We start from the raw sequence: 24,045 nt of genomic DNA on the forward strand, positions 1-24,045 counted from the left end.
CCAATTATCTCATCCCACAGATGTAAAATATTTAATAATAGTTGTTTATCATAGTTACCAGTTACTGACTGTTGATACATTAAAAAAAAAAAGGTGGATGAATGGATGGATGGATGGATGGATGGATAACTAGATAGGTGGATCTTGCCTGGATGTGATTAAACATCAGTGGGAAGTTAAATATTCCAAAAAGTCATACAACCCTATTAGACACTGGAAAACAGCTGAAGTGCTAAGCCGTAGGTCTGCAGACATACTACTTTATTGAGTATTGCAGTACCCATAAATCACCTTACAATATAATACCTTTCAATGCACACATACATTATAGAGCTACTTACACACAGATTGTATCCTGAAATTCTTTACAGCACTAGGAAATTGCAAGACAGCAGCTAGTACATCATGTAAAGAACACAGCACAGTAAAGATCTTGCAAGGCAATTAAAGGAAAACCTCCATTCTTTGATAAAGCTAAAATAAACCCAAACCATGGAGTAAAAGAAATGAGTGAGCAGAGGAGAATCCTGGATTTGAACACCTTCTCATTGCTCTCTCGGCAGCAAATACCTCCCTGATGTTCCTAGATCTCACGTTTCACGTGTTAGCAACAAAAGCAAGGAAGCCATCCACGAAAGGGACAGTTATATTAGTAACTAATTATATTAATAACTAATTACTTAATTACTAACTTAAATGTTTTGGGGAAGGAAAGGAGTGGAGCCTCAGGTTTAACCGATTTCCAGCACTTTCTGCAGCTTAGTCCATCTCGGTATTCTGTCTGAGGTCCCCTCTTATGTTCTGGGTAGCAGCACTTGGAATGCAAGGGAAGCAGGAGTCATGGACTTCTGTGCTAGCACCTAGCCCTTGCGAATGACATTTCTTCTCTTTTGTCACATGGGAATTTGCCTTCCACAGGCTGACAGGAAGATCCCTGCTTTTCTGTTATTTCCCTCTAGTGAAATGAACGTGGGTTGAATGACAAGAGGGAAAAATTCAGAGTAAGACCTTCTCCTTAGTGACTTTGATAACTGGAGGAACAAGAAGTGCCAAGAAAGATCCCTCTTAGCAGTCAGGCAAATACACTGACAGAATCAGAATATATATCTCTGGCCTGAAAAAAAAAGCTAGTAGGCACTGATTTGTTTCTATTGCAGTCTCTTTCAAAGTGCTTCTCTGAGGTGGCAGTATGTGCAACAAGTACCTGGAACATGTATGCAGCAAGAATCTGGAACATGAATCAAAAAACTTTTCTGAGTTTTAAAACAAGTAAAATGCTTCTTTGAGGTTCCTCTTTTCCTTTCCGTTGCCTGAGACCAGCCTAGCTACATGAGTGGACCTGCTGTAGGACCATCTGCCCCTCAGTTCAGGACTCCGGATCAAAAGCTTGCATCTGGACCTTCCATCCACTGTGGTCTTGACTTTTGATTTAGGGAATGCTCAATGTAGTTACCAATCTTTGGGCTTCATCCAAAGGAAAGCTTCTGCTGAAGAGAGGCAACATGTTGTTCTAACCTGGTAGCAGAGGGCTGTTTCTCACATTAATCGCTAATTCTCCTTGCTGCATGCAAAAAGAAACAGCAAACTCAGAAAGACCGATTAAGGATCCATGGGAACTTAATGATGTGCTCATTCAGGACTGCACTTAGCACACAAACTAATTCATGGCCATGCAGGGACACTACTTACTGTGAATGGAAAGTTTACAATTGCAAAACGGTCTTCAAATTCACTCTGAGATAGATTGCTAATTCCTTCCTTTATCATCTCAGCTGATTAAAAACAGAAAAACAGCCCTTGAGTAATATCAGTTACCTAGTTACACTTTACTTGGGTTCTATAAACCCATTGTTGATCATGCTGATGTCATGAGAAGGGCCTGCATGCTCCATGACCAAGACTTCCTGTTGAAGAAATGGGGTGAAAACACCCTCCAAGATGCTACCCCAGTTTCTGCTCACTAATTATTTACACAGTCATGCAGGAAAAGGACAGGCCAGGAGATGTCATGGACTGCAACATCAGTATCTTCCTGAAATACGCTTTGCAGAATCAGGAAGATCAGATACCCAGAGCTGCAGTCCTAGCAGATTTCTTCATTCTTTGCTGCTCTGATAAATCATTTATTAGAACAGCCTTTTTACATAATCCCGGGGTGGAGAGAGAAAAAAAAACAACATCCCCCCCCATAAAATAGATTTATCACAAAATCCTGTCCTCCTACCAACCATCTTCAGACCAGAACATATATTTCTCTGATTATTAATTAATTGATGCACAGGAACAGTTTCAAGCTTTTTAACCTCTCCCTTTCTCTTTGTCCTTCAAGAGGTAGATAAAAATGCAGAGGAGGTGTTCAAAACGCAGATAATTTCTTGAGTAACTGTAGTACTATCAACATGCTTTGAGCCTTATACTCATGGACTCAAACGTTAAAAGCATTCAGAAAGAAAATATTTAAGCTATTTTCCCACTACTTACATTCTGTTCCTTGCCATACATGTTTAAACCTGCACAGCACCATTAACATTGCTGATTTGACATGGAGAAACAAAGATGATTAACAGCCAATACTGCATATCACAACAACAAAGACATACAATATACCAGTAGGTATTTGACCTGTAAAGAGAAAGGAATACGATATTGCCAGCGCAGCTTGTCTGTCTGCCTATCTGCCTATCCCTTAGTACTTTGACATCCCAACTCTCAGAACAAGGCATAGGTTTTCTTCTTTTTGGAGTCCATCCAAATACCTTTGATAATACGAAATACAGCTACACATAAATAACAGGAAAAGGGGGAGAGCCAAATGTACCAACAACATCTGAGCATGTCAAGCCTCTTGAAACTAAAATGATGAAATGAAGACACAGGAATGAGCTGCTCTGTCCCTAGGATGTGCTCACAAGAAAGATGTACAATCATTGGCATTTGCCCTCTCACCCCAGCCCCCCAAACCTCAGCAGCTAGCCAGTGGGGATTTTTATATTATAGCAGTGAATATCAGGACAACTATGGAGAAAAAAAATAACAATCCATATGTAGTCCTAATCCGTAGGTAACTAATACCAATAATATCAGAGTACAACTCCCAGCTTCATTACCTGGTCCAAATGAAATATAGTGAGCAAATGCACTTCTGATCTCTCTTATTAGCCCCATTTGTTAAAATGCTGTGTTATTTACAGCTTTGCACAGTGTAAGAAAACAGCCCTAGAATTCCGTCTTGAAAGCAAAGTGATGGCAAAAACTAGTTTAGCTTTGTGAGCTTATATAAAGGGAAAGGTCTTGCAAAGATGCAACTGTACTAGCATCCCAGCACCAGGGCTCATGACGCAACTGATTGTCCAGTCTTGGCAAAAGTGGATTTTTATCATACTTGGCAGCATTTCTGGTGGGGTTTGCATGCATTAGGAGTTTGATTCAGCAATTAACATCGTTTTGAGGACTGACTCACCTAGGCATTAGTCAGTTAACAGCATATTACTACCTTGAGACATCACTCCCAACTACAGAAACAAGTAAGTCCCACAATAGATTTAAGCTAGATGCCAGTTTTCATTGCAGTCAACACTGGTCCCTGCTACACAGCCAATGGAACTTGGTTCATCTAGGCACATCTAGGAGTGTTCTGAAAAAAAGGAAGAAATCATAGAACCATAGAATCAAGTAGGTTGGAAAAGACCTTTCAGATCATCGCATCCAAATATTACCCCAGTACTGCCACTGTCTTCTTCCTTGTACATGCATAAAAGGTGAGCTGGTAGGAAAAGTCTGGATTCACTTTGTCTTTTAAAATGTGTTATGACATTTAATAAATGTCATTCACTATTTCAGAATATTTCAGAGAGGATGCATCATGAAACCTAGAGCAGCTGCTCAGCTACTTCATATCCTGTACTCCACTGAGTATATTGGCTAGACCTATGCTCACTATTTTAGGATCCCAAGGTGACTTGCTCACAAATGGAAGCATGTGTAGACACATTCTATATCTGCACATTCAGTCAGTAGGAGGTGCCTTGCAACAGGACCTGTAGAAATCAAAAAGTAGAAATCAAAGTTCCCAGGCAAACTAGGTTCCCTATAGACATGATATAAACTGCAGCCAACTCGGCTTTGATATTTGATAGCTGTGTATATATTAGTAAAGTAAACATACCTGGCACTTTCCCCTAGCATTGGGGCCAGCTGGCACTGAATGGCCCACACCCAAACTATTGAATTCTCTCACTTTTCAGAATATCATGGCCACATCCAAGCTAAGTACTGAAAGCAGCCTCTGTTCTGTGCTAATAGTCAGACTTTGTCCAGGAATTGTTTATAGTTAAGCACAAGCCAAAACTATGGCAAGGACCTTTTTAAAATTTCAGTCATACAGATGGTTTGTTTCCAGTTTATCTGAACTTCCCTGGCACAGTTTTAGTTTACTTTTATAGATGTATCTGGTAGGTCTTGGACAGGAGTATTAGCAATCCAGAGGTGTTTTTAAAAAGAACTGGTTTTCACAACATCCTGTATTGAGAGATGTGGGGTAGCTAGACAGCAAATTTCAATTTTAAATTCAAGTAAAACATTTACAAGGATGCTTCCAGCAGTATTTAAAGACTGAATCAACTCAAGTGAAATCAGGAGGTGTTTAGTTTATTCCTTTGCTGAGATCAAGTCATAGGACCTTGTTGACTAATAGATTATTCAGCTAGTCAGTTGTACACTGGGAACATTACCAGGTGCTTGCTGGCTAAAAAGTGATTGCAAAAGCAGATCCATTGCCATTGAATAATACTACAGCTCATTACTCACAATAACTCTCCAGGTTTCTGTCTGGAGATTGATGACTGCTGCGAGGATTGAGCAACACTTTTGCTCACGTCTTCAAGCTGCAGTGCTGTTGGTACCTCCTCATCCAGGTGGCTGGCAGGAAAGCTGCATGGACAGCCAATTACTTGGAGCCTTGGCTTCATGGAGAGGACAAAGAGGGATGCCTGTTTATTCCATGGGCCTCCTTTTTAAAGCCACATTTGCCATACTCAGTGAAACTCTTTGTCTCACTTTGAGGCTAGGACCATAAGTTTTATGATTTCTCATAAACTTGTGCTATTAGCCAAAGCAAGGAGTACAGCTTTAATGCAAGAGTGAGAGGTGTCTTTTGCAAATGGAAGCTACCCCGTGTCATCTGTGAGACTAGGAGGAACTAGACCATGGAGGAGGTGCTGGAGGAGGTGCTGCTGAATGCATTTGCAGTACAGCCCAAGGCTGTAAGCCATGCCCGGTTGTCTGGAGCAGGTGTATACCTGGCAGCAAATGCTCAGCATTAGTTTTGTGAAGGGCTCTCAAACTGTCTCTTCATTTCAGCCTGTCTATTGAGACACACTGGGTTCCTAGGGTTGATTTGTGCCACCAGAGCTTTGTAGGGGTGGGAAAACAGATGGCTTTGTCTGGAGCACAGGCTGGTCTAGGCTAGTCTTACTGGGGTTTGTGCTCAGAAATACTGTTGGCACACAGGGACATCTCTGGCAATGGTAGAAGAGGCAATTCTTATACAATACGATACCTCCCTGCCTCACTGATATCTCAGACCCATGGTCATTCCATCTAAAGTTATACACTGTCTGGCTAAATAAGGCCTTTTTCTGGAGCTAACATCGAGGACCAAAAAAAAAAAATAAAAATAGAAAAACAAAACAAACAAAAAAGGAACAAACCAAACACCCTTCCCAAAGCTGCATGGATTGGATGTATTGCATCCTGTGTGGTCCTGACCTATCTTGGGTCTCCTGATCTCCAGAGAGCAAGACTTCTATTGAGAATAAATGTCATTTCAGGTGGCCTGCAGGTACAATATTCAGTCACTATATATTTCTACTGCTGGGTACACTCCATGGCTGATTGGGTGGTTTGCTGGCAGGATATGAAACTACTTATGGAAACCATGTTAGGAAAGCAGCAGTGTTCATCTTTCTCAACTGCAGAGTCAACATAAAGTCTGCAGAAATTGCCAGTTAATAAAGCTCCTCATATTGCTTAAGTGGCCAACAATCAAACTATTCGTGCCAATGAACACCATAATGGAGAACTTATTAAATTCACATTTTACTTATATTGCCATAATAAAGATGTAGCAGTAGGTGTATCAGGTTCCCCTCATAGTGAGTATTGGAAGGCAAAGGAAAGATTATGCTGGTGAGTGAAGGAGGGTATAGAGATTTACCCCAGTCATGATGGAGGTAAAAAGAACAAGACAGAGCTCTTTGAGACCATGCATCATATCCGCTGACACCCTAGCTCAAATGTGACCCAAATCTTGTGTGTTCTGGTGCTGTGACGCCAACATTTGGATCCTTGTGCTTCACATAATCTTGTGTCCAAACTGGCGCTCAGACCAGCACTATGTCCTGGGACCCTGATCTGTAACAACCCCTCCTACCTTTTGTCCCCCATTGGCAACCATCCTCTCCTCACTCTCCTGCCCACCCTCCTCCCTGCTTAATCCCTCCCTCCCACCACCCTCACCCCTTCCCCATGTTCATTCTCAGTGGTCGTTGCATGTACTTGCCTTGGCTCCCTTCAGATCATTAAGCCCCCTGCCTTGCCTCATGTTTCAACAGGTTTTGTGAGTTTTGACAATCCTGCCAGTGCCCAAGCTGCTATCCAGGCCATGAATGGCTTCCAAATTGGCATGAAGAGGCTGAAGGTGCAGCTGAAGAGGCCAAAGGATGCTAACCGTCCCTACTGAAGAATTGTGGGAACAACTGGATACAAAGCACTAGCACAGGTAACTGCATGGGGAAGAGGTGTCAGCTATGGTTGTAGCCTCTCTTTGTGTTGTAGACCCTCAAAAAACCCTGTGACTCTCTAGCTTCTACCTTTTCCACTTAGGCCTCTGGCTAGAGCCACACTCCACAAATACGCATGCACACATAAACCAGGAACGATTTGTGCGTGCGCCTCTTTAGAGAAAGAGGTGGAAGGATGCTTAACAAGGGATGAGCCAAGTTCCCCAACCCAAGGGCATCCTACATCTCTAGAAAGTCTTCTTGGTCACTAGAGGAGAGCCAGAAGCTGTCTTGATTCCACTCGCTCAGCCAAAGACAGCATTTCTGGTGGCTGAAGAAAATCTGCAATTAAGAGATGGGACTGAGCTGCAGTTTAATCCCAGGTGACTGGTCTGGGACAGTGTCTGTCTCAACAGCTCTGTGTTGCAAACGTTTCAAAGCATTCCTCATTCTTCATGCGGTATAGTCTGTATCCAATTTCATCCCAGCATAATAACTTTATGTAAATATGTCTCCCTGACAACTAAATAACCCCTGATTTCTTTCTTCCCAAGACCAAGAAATAAATAGAAGGATCCATGCTCACTTGTTCCTCAGTTAACGTTAACTTTGGTGTCTAGATGAAACCCAAGCAAAGGCAAGGAAGATTTGCTTGAGTGAGGACCTAGACAAATCTGAACAAGGGTCTTATTGTTAGACTCATACTTTGTATTATTGGAAAGGAGCCAGCTTGATGCTCCAAGGGAACTTCTAATACATTTAACGGTGTCAAAAATATCAGAAGCAGCAGCTTGTTATGTTGGAATACCAAAAATAAAAATGGAGATGTTTCCAAAGTGGAAATGTTTTCCATTACTGGCTGGATTTTCCATTAGAAAGTTATTTGAGAAACAGAAATATGAAATTGCATGTTTTTGTTACAGAGACAGGAATTCTCCCTGTTGTTAAAACTGTCTATACTAGAGATTTCACAATAAACCCAAGCACCCAGGGTGACTGTAAACTCCAACAAGCAGTTTGTACTCCCAAATCAGTGACAGCGATATGGGTTAGGTGACATTCCTAGGCCATTAGAGCTGTAATGCCTAAGATTCAGTGATTTTGATTCAGAACATTTTTGACCCATCTAAGGTGTAGGCAGGAAATCCCTATCTTCAGACTTCCAAAAGAACTATGAAGTGTTTTAAGTTTTCTCTGATATCTCCAGTATCTTTCTAAAATGTACTGTTTCAGCCTTCAGAGCAGTACCCTTTCCACTGAGAATTAAAGAATGGTATGAAAATGTGTTTGAAAAACTGCTGTCTTGAAAGCAACATGAAGAAACCTTTTAATAAACATATTAGATGCACATGCAACATACAGCTTCTATAGTTCAGACTCTCCTTTATATGTGACTATATGACGATCACTATCAATGCATTTTCCCTCTTCAAATACCACTTTTCCTTGTTCATGACAAGGCCTTTTGGAAGCTTGAAACCAAAATATGTTTCTATATCCAAATGCTTTTTGCTTCATCACACTGGCTTTTTATTGCAGGTTTTGCTGGGGGAGAGTGGGAAATGCATGCATGCAATTTTGTTACAGCAGGGACTGTCTTTGTTGGGGAGATTTTCAATGACACAAGCAAAGAGATCAAGGAACAGAAGTGCCTCCCTAGTCTGGTGCCAAGCAATAATGTTATAGCATAGTGCAGCTGTAATCACTGAAAATATGCTTATTTCTTATGGTCATGTAAGAAACTGCAGAGCTGTAGACGCGTGTGTTGTTAAAGATTCACTGGTATGAGTCTACAGTGTTTTCATTATCATGGATCATTATGAAGTGCTCCGTTTCTAGCTTTTCATGATCAGGCTGCTGTTGAGGTCTCAGGTTGTCTCATATAAGATGACTCAGTAGTAGAAATAAAATTTGTGTTTGGGTGTTGGGTTTTGTTTTATTTTTTTCATTAGTAAATGATAACAAAAAGGAATCACCTGGTAAAATGGCAGTAAAATTCCATATCTCTCTTTGCGCATTTGATTTCTTTGCTTCTGCAAAGCAGGACAACAGCCTCCAGTTGTTGCCTCTTAGATAGGAAGTCCTTTTGTTTTCTGGATTTTACTTGGATTTTAGTAATTTTCTGTCCAGCAACACCAGTTAAGTTGTTACCACCAGATCACTCACATCTTCTGCTTATAGGAGCCCTTATTAGAGGTACAGTTCCTATGGAAATGGAATAAATGCAGATCACAGGTCTTTCTTCTCTTGTAGACTCCCACCTTAGTCAGCCCATTGCAGGAGCCTGGCTCAGCACAGTATTATTGTAGCCCCATGGTTGGTCTGATGTGCAACTTCCAGTCAGCCTCCAAAATACTACTAGAAGTCTCTGACTTGCCCACTCAATGTCATTAATGCAACAAGAAGTCTTCTAAAAACACTAGGACAGAAGGCAGCTATCCCATGGGTTCAGAACAGATAGCTATTGCAAAGCTTGGAGCAGGCAGCTCCCTTATCTGGCAGAAATACAATAACTCCTGTATGGTTTTTATCTAGTTTTACTTTGGTCACAGCTTTTCAGGGTCCTTAATTCCAATTTGAAGCATGCACATAACCATATTGACATCAGGGCAATTACTCATGTGTTTCAAGAGGATGCTCAAGAAACTTTTCAATTGTGATTTCTCTAAGGAAGAGCTTTGTTTTATTGAATTTCTTTCAAAAAAAAAAAAAGATGTCAATAAAAAAAACAAGAAGCACCCAGTCTGATGTAATCCACCAGAATGTTACTTCCTAACCAAGACAGATCTTCACTCAATTTTTATTCTGGATGCACTTTTTTTTAAACTTATAAATCTCCCTTTTCGGACATAAGCAGTCTTGGCCACAGTGATTTGAAGTCCTTTGTTTTCATTGCAAGTGCTGTCAAACATTTAAAGGGTCTCTGTGATGTGCCAAGAGGCATGCGTGAGCCCTCTGCATGGCCAGCACCATGGAGGACTACTAGGATAGGCAGAAAGATGAGTTCCTCCGATCCTCGCCATGGGAGCAGCAGTGATCCAAGTGATTCCAGCCCTCCCCGCTGGGTCTTGAAGCATTTTCCCCAGCGCCACATCCATGATAAGTCAGTAGGTGCTATGATAGGACAATATTGCCTAGAAAGCCCCGTAACTCTTCCAGTGTTAAGGAGTTCACAGAGCACCACAGAAGCATCTAGCTGATAGATCAATAAAAGACATTGCACAGAAGAGCAGAAAATATCCTGACCATTCCCCTTCTGCAGCTACACTGCAGTGACTGATCATTAGCAAAGTGTTACTTATTACCTCAGATAGATACTTAGCTGTTGAGCTTCATTTGAAGCTGAAGATGGAGAGAAATTTCTTTGGGATTAACCTGGAGCACTGACTGGCATGAAACAGTGAGACAAAGTGAGTGTGAGTGAGGAAAACTGAGTGAGGCAAAAGTGTAGCAGAAGAGTGCAAAAATTATCAACAGTAATATATTTTTTTTTAGCTGTGCTTCTACGAGTAGTGCCAAAACATCAAAAGAATGCATTTTTCAGGCAACCTGCTTCTCCACAATGCCGGGGGAAATAACAGGCCAAAGCTCAAATGCAAAACCCCAATCTTCCCATCCTCCTTCGCAGCTTCCTGAACATGAGCTTATGTGTGGGTTATTGTAGATGGTGTGAGATGCTCGTCTCATCAGCTAGCTGGAATAGGTGATGTTTTCTTCCCAGAGGAAATGTTTGGTTTCTTTTCTTTTTACTGGAATGTATAGTTTACCAAACTGGAAAACTTTCCATTTCCCTTTTTCTGTGCTCTGATAAGAGAAAAGAATCAAACAACCTTGTTTTAAAGTAAACAGATATGATCAGCCAAAATTAAAACAAACAAGAAAAATCCACATGCCCATAAACAACAAGGTTGTGAATGGAGAATTTCAGGTTGTTTTTTGTCATTTAGATCAGTTCAATACAAAGCCTAGTGAAAGAGTATTTTTTTACTGCATTTTTGGTTGCTTGTACCTCTCAGGTAGGCTTGTATTACTTCCAGTGAGAGGCTATTCTGCAGCTGCATTGATCTCACTGTTTTCTTTTAGGCTGTTTGTCTTAAGATTCACACTAAATATCCTTTATCAGGATCTAATACCATTTCTTGTAGTTATGCCTCCTACAGTCATGCTAACCAATTTCTCTTCCCCTGTACAAATTATAGTCATTTCCCTCCTTTAGTCATCATTTAGGACTTGCTTACATTATGGAAATCTGCACTAGTATAATTACATCAAAACAGTTATCCAGCACAAGCTTTAGTATGAGTGAATAAAGTGAGAACAAAATCAGCACAGCTTCATTTGGGAAAGTCTGCTTAGGTACTGGAAAAACATCAACTCAGCCAATATTTTTTGCTTTTCTTTGGATTACTTTTGCTTTTAATTTCCATTGACAATTGTGATTAAATTTAACATCCTTCACTGTGTTTGTAGCCTAAACTTTGTGCTATTGTGCTCATACATGAAAGAATGGAAGTGAATGTTACTGGGGAAGGCTGAAACAGAACTACTGAAGGTGTTTGCAAAACTGACAAGGAAACTCTCTTCTTCTCTGGCTGATCATTTTTAACCTGTCTGCCCATTTAAATTATTAATAACTTTATTATAGCAAAATTCTCATGTCTGTTCTATAAAACACAGTTTCCATACCAGAGCATGCAAAATCCCATTTGCTAATTATTGTAGTTATTCTAAGATTGGCACACAATATAATGCACTGATGGAAAACGACAATAATTAATTACTGCATTTACTCCAAAATTACAATCAGTAATTACTGCTCTGAGACTGAATTCTATTCAGCAATATTTGGAACTTGTTCTTCCTCAAAGCAGGGCAGCTTTTCAGGAGTATTGCTGTGTTTGCATCTAAATGAGTCCATGTAGGTCACTAACGGATCCGCACTATTTGTCATGAGAGTGATAGAGCAGCACAATGCAATGCCATAACACTTTCCTTCACTTCAGAGCATGAATTCTTCATTAAAACCCATGTCCCCATTTTTTCAAAATGTTAGATAATGCAATTATTTCAGAGTTAAATAATAGATAAGAAGCAGTCTCTCATTTCTCATCCCACTGTGATGCTGTTGGTTCTAATGCTCTAAAGTAAACTCTCAGAGGCTTGTAAGAACTTCTCCCAATGACTCAGCCAGCAAAGAGCCTGCTGAGTTGTCCCTGCTGTGAAAAGACCATGAGCTTGGTATGGTTGTGCCACGTCTGAAGGCTTCCAACAGCAAAACCTCCAAAGCCCCAGGGTTGACTGGAGGGTGGCAGTGTTACATTCAGCCAATTGACCAACAAGATTACTATGGGATCTCATATGGGCTGTGTAACATAAATTACCAGAGAAGGTCAGATTTAAAGCCTCTCTGAGTTAAATTGTGTGAACTTTGGTTGTGTCAGTTAATGGGCAGCTGCAGTAACCTGAAAACAGTAGCCTTTGAAGGAACTTTTTTATTAGGTTCATCCAGCACAGAGATTTGCTGGGGCACTGCACGAGGGACTGGAACATGTAGAAAAGCTAGGAAATAAAATAAAAGAGGGTAGATTTTTTTAAGCAGCCATGATTTGAAATGAGAGCGAAGAAAAGGAAAAGCACAAGAGACACCCAGAGCTAAAACATTTGTTCCAGCAGAAGCAAACATTTACCGAATGAATCCTCTGCTAAATAAAATAGGTAGAAAGAGAACTTGGGGGGGGGGGGGGGGGGGGGGAAGGAAAGACCCACAGCGTAAGAGGCTAGTGATAATTCTGGTTGAGATTTTAAAACAAGTGTGGTCATTTTCCTATAGGACCTTAGAATAAGAGCAGAGTCAGCAAAATCATTTGATACTGGGACACTGGGGAGAGCAGTACACAAAAAGAGCAGAGAGGAAAGAAGCAAGTTATCAGTTTGCAAATGCAAGTACTTAGGGAGAGAGCAAAGGGCAAGTTGTTTGAAGCTCAGTGTATGAAACCATAAAGGTCTAGGACTTAGGACTTCAGGCAGGAGATGTTCTTCTTAAGACGACCCTATGCTTCATATGCTTGAAAGCTGGTAAATCTGTCTCTGGTGCGGTTAGTCAAAAGAAAACATCAGTGTCATGAGCATGCTTTTTTGTCCAAATAAAGATGATATGGATGGTATAGGCCAAAGGCAGGGCACAGCCCTCTGGCCCTAAGGAAAAGTGAATTAGCAGAGAAGGTTAATGCAGGAAACTGGAAACTCTCAATAAAGTTAACATTATAAGTTAGCTCCAACACATGGTTCACAGGACACAGGTCACTTGTGCATCATTGATCAGTAGGCTGAAAATTATCTGATCTTTTTGCCACTGACCTTTGAGAGCTGCTGCAGAACCATGAATTGAGGCTGTATGGGGTAGTGTTTGGCACTTACACTGTAGGTATAAAGAAAAGGGAGGCTAAAAAACTCCATGAAACCTGCTCTGCAGGGGAAAACTGCTACAGGAGTTGGCAAGAATCTTAATAAGGGGTTGCAGAGTGCTCCATCACTGTGAGCACCTTAAAGTGATGTCCTTATAGTTTGGAAGGCATATACAATCAGCTGCACTAGAACACTGTTTCTCATTCCCACCGTTATACCCAGTAATACATCAAATGCAATAATTGCATATTTGAATAATTCATGGGTACGGTAACTTTGGCCAGATACAAGTGAATATCAAAACTCTGGTCTCTGAAGTGTTTGATTCAGCTGTAGCAGAGAATTGAAGGTTTACTGTGCAAACTCTGTTTCTCATGTGTCTTTCATCCTGCCCTGTGACTGCAGCTAGAGAAAAGACAGGTTTTATTTCAAATGGTTCATTTTTCCACTTAGCTGAGGTTCATCCAACATTTTTGAAATATTGGTAGAAGGCTGAGCTGGAGGGGAAAGGAGAACAGCAGTCAAGTCATTTCCCAACCAAGAAGCACACTAAATGATAACTCGGTGCTCTGCCTGGAAAGGTACTAACCACAGCCATGATCAGCCAAAGTTCTCAAGCAGCGTCAATCAGCTGCTCCTCTGAAGTCAGTGAAGTGATGCTGATCTATGGCAGCCAAGGATTCAGGCTCGCTACTACTTATTCAACCCTAAATGTTCTCCTAGTAGAGATGTTTCAATTATTTGTGGTTCTGGAGGGAGACACAATTGTACCATTCTGGATCCTCTGGTCTTTTTAGAGCAGAGAGACTAAGGAATGAACATGCTTGTCTCCAAACACATCACTATGGCTTATTTTAAAAATCTCTTTATACAACAATGACATAGAAGAAAATCTCTTGCATCCCTGGAAAGCTGCAGTTGCACACTCAAGTGATCCACTTTAAAAGATTTCTCCCATTACTGGGAGAGATATTCTCCCTTCTCGCCTCTCTTCAGATGTCCCCTTTTTCCTCCTAGGACAATCTAGGAGCTGATTTGTCTGAAGCACCCATTCTATGCAGAGCAGCATAACTAACAGCCTCACAGCAACAAGATGTCTACTTTTAAGATTTCTGGCTATATGAGGCCAGTACTTGAAGCCCACAGACATCTTGTGGCTGATTTGGGTGGGGACCAGGGCCCTGGTTGTCAAGGCAGAGTCTTAAAAAGCAGGTTGTTGTAAAAGAAATAGGCTTTCATTACCTTCATTTCTAAGGATTTGGAAATGATTGGGCAATGAAACCCATGGGCTGTGCAGTCAGCTACAAATTAGTCTTTCCTGGATAAGATACCATTTTTTTTTCTCCTCTCTTGAAGCATCTCCACTCATCAGAAGAGGTTGCATCCCTTCTCCTGTGACATATGACCAGCAAATGTTTTCCATGCTCATGCTCCCTATTACCCTCTGTGCATTCTGCTTGCATGGCACACATCGCTCCATCACGACAGACTGGGCACTGAGAGAGGGAGCCAAGCAGGCAGCTCAACACTTGATTAGGAAACTGGGCTCTAACATGTCAGTTCTTGAGAGATTTGGTGCTTTCTGTAGGGGGGGGGGTAATATGAGTGTTTTCTGTCTTCTCCTCTTAGCTTACAAGGACATTACTTGGTACAAATTGTACAGACCTTGTTAGAGAAAATCCCATCAGGAATTCTTAAAGGTCTTTCTCCTGTTCCCCATGAGGACCAGTGTAATGCAATTTAGAGAAGGGTGTACACACCCTGATCAAGACTACAGGAATACCCCGCTCCTGGAGAAGCATTCCTAAACTTAACCTGAATGTGGGCCTTCTCAGTAGATGGCTTTGTTGAAGAGCATATTAAAGGGCTGTTAGTAAAGGCATTGGACTGGCATCATGGTTGGCTTTGGGGTCTTTTCTCTTTCAGCACAGCCAGACGTTCTGACTGGTTTCTGGCACTCACCAGTGATTCCTGGAAGTAACTCCAGGATGCTGCTGAGGATTAAAATGCAAATCATTTCTTCCTTCAGAAATGCTCTGAAACAAGTTGTCCTGAGGATCGTATTTAGCTGGAGAAGTGCCGGGCCTGTGTTTCACCTGGGAAAAAAAAACCAGGCTTTAACGGAGTGATGATGATTTGTGCCAGCTAAAGACTTGTTGTGGGATTTGGCCACTTACGTTCAGGGAGCAGAAATCTTCTGCTTTTTCTCTTCTGATCTCTCAAATTGCCTCTGTAATTTTTCCCCAAGTTATGTGTGCTCAGTGTGTTCTGTCGATGTGAGAAGTGGTAATGTCACTCTGCTAGGAGTTTTATGGTTCACAGAAGGTAGGATTTGTATTGAGACAGACAGATAGATGGATGTCTGGTGCCTGAACACAATGTATTACTGAGATTGACCCAAAATTTTTAACATTAAAACCCCAAACGATAGACTAAGGGTATCTCTGGGAGATTTCAGATGGATTTTGTCTCTTTCTTCTGATTAATATAAGCCTTTAGAAGTGTATCATCCCTGTCCCTTTGCCCAAATAATTGCAGAAGATCAGAGTAAAGAAGGATCATGAGCAGATAAGTAGTCTTCATTTTCTCAGGTGTCAATGTAAAAGGAGGTCAGACATGGCACACTGGGAAGAATACACTGTTAGGGGGGTTCTGATTTGCATTCAGTTAAAGAACTGTTCACCATGAAAAAGAAGGCAGCAAATCCCATGCATGGGGCAAACACAGGAAGGGTAGCGGTGATGCTCGTGTCCCACTGACAAGCCAGGCTGGGGGCCACACTGAGATCTGGGCTCTCTCAGTACATGAGGGGGAAAGGGAACGGAGCAGAAGTGCCAGCTGATGGGAGCGGTAGGGACAGCACCTTGCCAGGCTGCCTGCAGAGCCTGGAGCTGCCTCCTAATGAACGGGAGCGGCTGGTCACAACTGGAGGCGAGCTGTTCCCCATTTGTTTGTGCTCCTCGGAGTGGCAGGGATCCGCTCTCCATCAGAATAATCCAATTAACAAAATGATTCATATTAGCAGGCACATCTGTCTGAGGCCAGAGCAGAACCCTGGTGTTAGTTTAATAAATGGTGTTCATTAAACTCAGCTGAAAATATAATCTGGAGAGACTGATGGGGTGAACAGAGCAAAGAATAAGCAAAAGAAGTTAGCAATTATCAGATGTCATTTGTTCTACTGTTACCACAGAATTGGGGCTTGTTTGCTGAAATCTTAATTTCATTTAGCTGAGGCAGAATCCATCAGAGAAGCTTATGCTGCAGCTATGATTCCTGTTTGTCAGACCTTGGCAGGGAATGGGGCATTTTTCTTTTCCTGTTTTCAATCAAACCGAGCATTGATGGAGCACAGAGCCCAGCAGAGAGCCCAAGGGCAGGAAAGATGGAGAGAGCACCCTTGTCTTTGCCATGGAAAGACCACTAAGTAAAGTTCCCTGTGCTGCAGTGCAGAGGATGTCGGTAGCACATTAGGACAAGGACACTTGACATTACCCGTGCAGCACCAATTGTAGATATTCTCAGATCCTCTGCCATTTTCCCTTCCCCCATACCAAGGGGATTTATAAACACTCCTCATTTGCTTTCAGGAGCATTTTACACTCTATAGGTGCCAGTGGAAAAGACTCTACAAAGGTTGAGATATTCTCGGTGGCCAGGTCAGGGAAATTCCTAGCAGCCATGCTCTGGTGGCTGACCAAGATGGCTCAGCATCAACCTGTGGAGCACAGGGGAGGACACACAGACACTGAGGTGCTCCAGGCAGCTCACATGTTCAGAGTTCATCCATCAAGGTCCCAGCCACCTCTCCAAGCACAACTCACACTCTGTTGCTTGGCATTAGTATTCCGGGCCACAAGTCTTCACATGAAACATTGAATCTAGAGAGCTTGCTCTTGGGAGGGGGAGCTGCCTTCCCCATTTCTCGTTGAGCAGAGACAAGCTTCTTGGGCCTGACTTACAGAAATTTATGGTCAGCACTTGAAGATTAGCTGGACAACCTGGGTTTTGTGAGCTGCTTTGGTGTTATTTAGTTTTAACTTCTCCCCGCAGGTATTCAAACGTTCTTTGGTGTACCCCAGAGGAAGGCAAGAAAGGCTTTTATACTTATAGACTTGCCAGGGCAGCGCTAAAGTCCCAGCCAGTCAGAAAAAATCGAAAGAATAATAGAGGAAAAGGGAAACCTTGACCTCATAAGCTTTCAGCGTTGATTAGTTTGTTGGTGTCAGGAACCTTTTCTTGTTCAGGGCAGAATAGATGTGAAATTATTTCTTTTTCCCTCTTCTCCTTAATCTGCCTCCTCTACTCCCATGGGAAAGGAGGAGCCAGTACCTGCCTTCCTGGAGTTCTGCTTCAGAGGAAGCAAGTGAATGGACCTGCACACCAGCAGCGAGGGCTGGTTTGGTTTATTTCAGAGGCTCATCTTCTCAATGTGCCCTTTGGCAAGAGGCTGAATGCCTTCAATTTCCCTCGAAACTGTCTAAGAATCAATTACAGACATGAACTTCTCTGGAGATAGTCAAAGGTTTATCTTGCTCTGGAGAGTGCAGGAGAGGGGGAGAGAGTTGCAGAGACTGGCAGCATCTTTCTGACATTTGCTATGGACCCCACCATCACTAGCAGGCTTCATTCACAGCTATGGAAGAGGGTGAGACTTGCACTCAATCCCACCTCTACCCCCTCACTCAGGTAAATCCCTAACCCTTAGGCACAGGGAGGATCATAAAGGCTTAGGCTAACATGACCCTGTCCTTTGTAGGAGACCGGTGAGAAATTCACTGAATTAATTGCAGCACAGAAAACATCAACTGACATCTCACCAATGGCTTGGGTGAAATGAGCTCTTGGGTCTCACCTTGTTTCCTCCTAAACACATCTCTATAACATGCATACCCTGACTGCTACTCAAGTTGGCAAAGGCATTTGAGACCTGAGGACTAGAAGAGGGAAGAGAGGTGAGAATCTGCTGCACCCGGGGGTAGCCTCTCTAGGCACATAGGCCATTGAAAGCTCTCACTGCCAAAGTCTATCCATAGCTGTCTTTGTTTGTCGTGTTGGTACTAAAAATATAAACAACACTAAATAAAACAACCCAAATTTACATTATATAGATCATAGTCTTAGAAATTATGAGGACAGGTAGTAATCCTTTCTGCAGCTCTTTTGAGGTCTTTTGAGAAAATTGCAGGATCTCAAGTGACTACAGTATTTTCCTGACTCTCAAACCAATGAGACCATTAATATTAGCATTAAGAAGTGAAATTGTGGACATGAAACTAGAACATCACACACCCCTCTACAGCTTAAGGTCATAGCCACACTTCAGCTTTTAGATCAGCTGTGGTTTTCACTTCCAGATGGTCAGTGTCTCCCCTACCACCTCACTTCTGTCAGCTGAACGGCTTGTGTGATAGCTTCCTGATGAGTTTAAAGTCAGCTAGACCAGCAGCAACCCACTGTATCAGCCATTTAAGGTGAAGAGATCGAATGGAATTAACACAGGTTACAAGGCAAAGCTCAGCGGCAGAGCTAAAGGGGTCCAGCCTTGGGGTTCATCCATGTGTCATCAGCGAATGATGGCACATCCAGCCAGCACAGCTGCAAGCACAAGGGGACAGGCTTCATAAGCACAGGCTGATGATGAATCAGAAACCCAGAGGACAGAGACTGATCAGACTCCACCGGATGCAAATGGAATTTGGGGTTTATTTTCAATACTTTTTTCAAAGCATATTGAAATAATCTTATGAACTCACCATCATGGGAATGAAGGAATCAGCACATTGGTTTTCAGTGCTTTAAAAACAACAACAAAAAAATTCGTTTTGTTTTGGTTTTCTTTTTAAGTTCTCAGACAAAAAGTTTTGATTATTTTTAAAGCAATCATAATGTTTGACTGATCACCTGCATTTTCCACCAAGAAAGGCTTTGAACAAAAATGTGATCTAGCTCTAAATTAGAACCATATAAATACCTCAGCTATAGCAGTGAAATGAGTCACATACATAAGTCACACACATAAGTGTTTTCAGAATCAAATTCTGAGATACTAAAATTTGCCATGAGCTGTGAATACTTCAGAGATGGAAACTGCTCCAACGACATGGAGGAATTCTTGTCATCTCTTTCTAAAACTCAGAAAGAGTTATCATCTCCTTAGCAAAAATATCTTCTTTCACAAACATCGTACAGAATGTAGCTTCAGGAAGGTGTTAGGCTTTTTTTTAACAAAAAAAAATTAATAACATTTAATAATTAATAGAACTGTGTAAGCTTATTAAGTCATCCTGGGCTTTAAGCAATTTGAAATACTTGGGGCACTGATTTCTACCTTACTGCTCCTCACTGGAGGTACATTAGAGTTTTAGTGCAATTAAAATGAAGCAGGAAATATTTTTAGCTAATTGCACTGTGCACCTTGAAGGTAATTTGAAGCTGCAGGCAAAAAAAATAAAATATCAGAAGGAGTAATTGAGTGTTGCAAGCTGAGAGTATGTGTTCCTAGCTGCATTCTGATTTAGAGGGGTGTAGAGGGTAGGGGAGGTGCTGAACAGGCTTGGCAGAAAAAGTTTGAAATCTCACCTCTGGGGAATGGTCCCATTATAGAAGCAGACCCAGAAGTGCAAGGCTTCTCGTCAGAGATGATGCAAGGTGCACATACTGACATGCAGGGCAGTAATGCCTGTGGATGAGTATTTGATGTACTTGGGGAAGTCTTGCGTGACAGTGGGGCACAAGGTGACCCCACCATTCCAGCTATGGGCAGGCCAGGTATCTCTTGTCTCCTTACCACTGTCTCTGGGAGTCACTGAGGACCCCTGCCAGGGTTTTCAGCTGGGAGAATTGGGGTCTGCTCTTTTCCTGGATGCAACCCCACAGAAGAACCACCCTAAAAACTCCTTCTGCTCCTGGTGAGCAATTACAGACCCAGTTCCTCATCCCCATCCTGGCAGACACCTGTGGGCTGCAGTGTCTCAAGGTAGGCACTTGAGACCCAGGTAGGCTGTATCAGGCAACCTACATGGAGGTCACTGGCGGCATAACTCTACTTGATGAAATCCATATGATGGGCTTCATTAGCAGTCTTGAGATCATCCTGGGAGGTGCTGTTGTCTGGTGGGGAAAAGGAAGGGGGGAATGGGTATAGTATCTCTATCTAACTCTCAGCAATAAGAACAGGAGAGTGAAGCATTGGATTCATCAGCATTTTGATAAGCTCGAGTCAATCTACAAGGGGAAAAAAGCAGAATCAGAGGATAGTCGGCACAGAAGCTCACTTACAGCTTCCCAATTAGATTTGGTTCTCAACCATGTACATTTTTTTAATTAAACTGTTTGTACAATGCTCAGGAGATAGCAAACGCCTTGAGGCCCCCTTGTAATAAAGAACCTTTCATTATGTGCGGAAAGGTAGCTACTACCAAGCTTAATTTCTTCTCCCACCTAATGTTCACCAGCAGCAAAAACAGGAGCAAGTGCTCTGTATGAGGCAGGGCAAATGCTCCCTGGGGCATAAGACCCACCAAACTGGCCATCCGGAGTGAAACAAGCTACAGGCTTTGCTGGAAAAGTAGCCACATAACATACATTTGAACTTTATCATCACTGCTTCCCAAAATGACCTGAGTTTATTGCACTGGCCTTTGCCTGCAAAGTCCTTGGTTGGTAAAACACAGCTGAGAGAGAAATAGGAGGCCATAGGTATGTTTGCATGACCAAGTAAATCCTGGATATTGCTGAGGAAGGCGACTGGGGCTGTGAATGCTCAGCCCTTTTTTCCATTGCTCCCTATGGCAACCCCAGTTCTGGGCAGACTGGAGCTCCTTCCTGCACCAGCCCACCCTGCATCCTGGCTCTGTCCTATTGCAGCCCAGCTCTTCCTCCCAACACACATCTCTTTTGGGGTGTCTCCACGACCTGTAATCCCCATCACACTCTTGCCACCATCAGGGAAGGGGTGAGAAAAAGCAACACCACGAAGGGAGCCAGAGACATTATCTGACTGTCCAGGCTGGCTTCTCCATGAGTGGCTGCTCCATTGTGGCGCTTTTTCATCTGCTGCTTGAGACTAATGGCTCTAGAAAAACAGATAAATCAGAGATGGCATAGTTATTGCCGCTTGACACTTTTTCATCAAAATGGCTGGGGGAGGGGAGGGTGACCAAAAAAGTGACATTTTGACCAAACCGGATGTTTCTGCAGCAAATTTACATTCTAGCAGATTAAAAAAAAAAAAAAAAAATGCCAACAGCAGAAAAAATAAAACTGTCTTGATTAAAAATGTTGGCCTTCAAAAACACTAAATTCCTGTTAGAAATTGACTGGGTTTCAGACTGATTAAAAAAAGACAAAAATTAATCCGTTCCTCTGGCCGTCTCCCCCACCCCAGATTTGTTTTGGGTTTTAACTTAAATATTCACAGGAAAGAAAGCCAAAATAATGACAATTTTCCCCAGGAAAATAATTATCATTTTTCAACTAGCTCTTAATGTAACATAGTTAAATGAGAACAATCCTAGTAACAACACTGCACAGCAAGTAAGTCATATGATTATTTGAAGAAAGGGCATTGCGATTTAAGAGCTAGTTTTTATCATCACCTTTAATATATAAAAGCGAAAAATGAGACAGGGTCACCAAGCATCCTAAAAAAACACCCCAGAAAACATTAGCATTTGAAATGCTGGACTCCCATCTCCCTGTTAGATCACAATAGCTTCTCTGTCTGTACATGTTTAATTGTCTCTGTTAATATGTATGTATAGTACCTCTGTATGTATACATATGTATGATATGTATGTGTGCATATTCATGTATATAAAGATTCATATATACAATCTGTCTCTTCTTTAACCTTCGGATGTTAGAAATGAATCATCCAACAAAAACATTCTTTTTTTTTTTTTTTCCCTAAAAATAGCATCCCAAGAGTTCAGGTAAATGTATTGATTATGAGCAGCCCTCATTTAATCCTAGCATGGATGCAAAGTCCCCTTCACTACACTGTTCTTCCCACTCTAAGACATTTGGGCTCCTGATCTTGGACTCCCCATGACAGCCTTTGCAGTGGTTGCCACAGGGATGGAGCCTGTTTTGGAGGGCACTGCCTCTTTCCTCCACCTCTGCCTAGCAGTCAGGCAGGAGCCAGTGAAGGGGTCATGGGTGCAGATTGGTATCAGGGTATGGTGAAGAGGAGAGTTGAGTCAGAGGGAAAGCAGAACAGAGCAGCATTGGAAAAAAGTTGGTGCAGAGGCATAAAACAGAGAGAGAAATTGCTATAGAAACAAGGAAAAGGCAAGGGAGAAAAACACTGGTTGGAATTTTAATAATATTGATCAGCCTCAGATGCAATAGCTGTAAAGATCTGTCACCTGCAGGGAAAACATCTCCACAGCCTGGCTATAGGTGTACTTGGGCACAGACTCCAGCAGATGGAAGGATAGGATCCTGACTGCAGGTTTGGATGGGCTTGCAAACACACATGCACATGTGTATGTGTGTAAACGGAGCATAAAGGTAAAGATGTCTACAAATGTGGCAGGCACATGAGCAATGTTCAGCACAGGAAAAGAGCACAGGAGGTTGCTGGTTTGGTACTGGAAAAAGTGGTAGCCTTTGAGCTTCTTCAGAGGGAGAAGAAACTCCTTTCCTCCAAGACAGCACATTAAAAGGGATAGAGAAGATGATCCATGGAGACTTCACTAGGAAGGACCAGGGGGAAAGGCACAGTAATAGGAAGAGAAGTAGGAGGTAGTAGATTTCTGTGGTGGAAGAAGTTCAACATGGTAGCCGACCATGATGAAGGCAGTGTTGGACCAATTCTGTGGTCCTGCAAAGACAAAGAGCAATCCTGCAGCTGTAACTGGTTGTACCTGCAAGCTTAGCAGAGGCATTCATATTATGACAGCAGATAGATATTACCTGAGAGGTGTGTGCAAGATGCTACATACACATAGTAGTCCCTATGCTATATGGTGAAGGTCACAGAGCACAGGAGCTGTGTACTTCCAAAGGAGATCATCTGCACTTTCTTAGGTCATAAAGCTTTTAGGAAAAACCTGACCACTTGCTTTCGAAAGTTCGTTGTACATATGGACACAAATCTTGGTCCATGTAACAGCTTGACTTTGCCACACTAACAAGAATAGCCATCCCTCTGACATTGAAGCTGGGCAGTAATTTGCTCAGATGGAGATACCTGCATCTTGAATTCATTAGGACTTCAAGCCATGGTCTCAATATAAGGTTCAAGGGGAATAGTTTCAGGCTTCACTTATATGCTTCAGAGAAGAAGCTGGCTTGGAAGAGCTTTGGCATTTACCAGATGTATTTGGCTATGGTTTACTCCGTGGAGCAACTTATTAATCAGTGTTACCTGCAGCAAAGATACTTTTCTTAATCTATCTTTGTGCACAAACCCTAACTGCTTGGGAAGTATGCTACTTCTTTACCTCTGAGGCACCACTTATGAACTAGGGTGTATATACTTGTCTTCATAACCTTAACGCTTTTACCCACAAATTTACTTCAGCAATACCCAAAGGTTATATCTATTCCCAGAAAAGTGAATTGCTTTCCTTTAACAGATGAGTTTGGCTGGTGTTCAGCCACACAGATGCCTAACTTGCTGTTCAATTTCCAGCCACTGATGAAGCAGTCCTCATAAAATAGGTATCTAACTCCTCTGCCTACTCAACAGAGAAATGCATTTGCCTCTGTAGCCTTCCAGAAGGAAAGTCTGTTTGCCCAAGTTTAAGGCCTGAAAAAGGGATTGTGCACTTGAAATCCTGTTTCATCAAACTCACTTAATCGACCTACATATATTGCTGTTTATTACAAACCTTGCCTAAACTCGGGTACA

General features: G+C 42.1%; 1 protein-coding gene across 22 annotated transcripts in view; it reads left to right on the top strand.

Annotated features, from left to right (window-relative positions):
• CELF4 (CUGBP Elav-like family member 4) overlaps nucleotides 1–24,045 on the top strand; it is a 747,879-nt gene that overhangs the window by 673,248 nt on the left and 50,586 nt on the right. For all 22 annotated transcript variants that reach the window (XR_009747539.1, XM_061477218.1, XM_061477215.1 and 19 more), the window contains one exon: nucleotides 6,612–6,778. Coding sequence is in view for 21 of the 22 variants with exons in the window: in XM_061477218.1 (XP_061333202.1) it covers nucleotides 6,612–6,739 (128 nt within the window). In the remaining variant the exon portion in view is untranslated. The remainder of the gene's footprint in view (nucleotides 1–6,611; nucleotides 6,779–24,045) is intronic.

Source organism: Pezoporus flaviventris, unplaced genomic scaffold, assembly GCF_033815535.1.
Source record: "Pezoporus flaviventris isolate CSIRO_AGI_PZ_B2104156 unplaced genomic scaffold, CSIRO_AGI_Pfla_v1 ptg000100l, whole genome shotgun sequence".
Classification (NCBI taxonomy): Eukaryota; Metazoa; Chordata; class Aves; order Psittaciformes; family Psittacidae; genus Pezoporus; species Pezoporus flaviventris.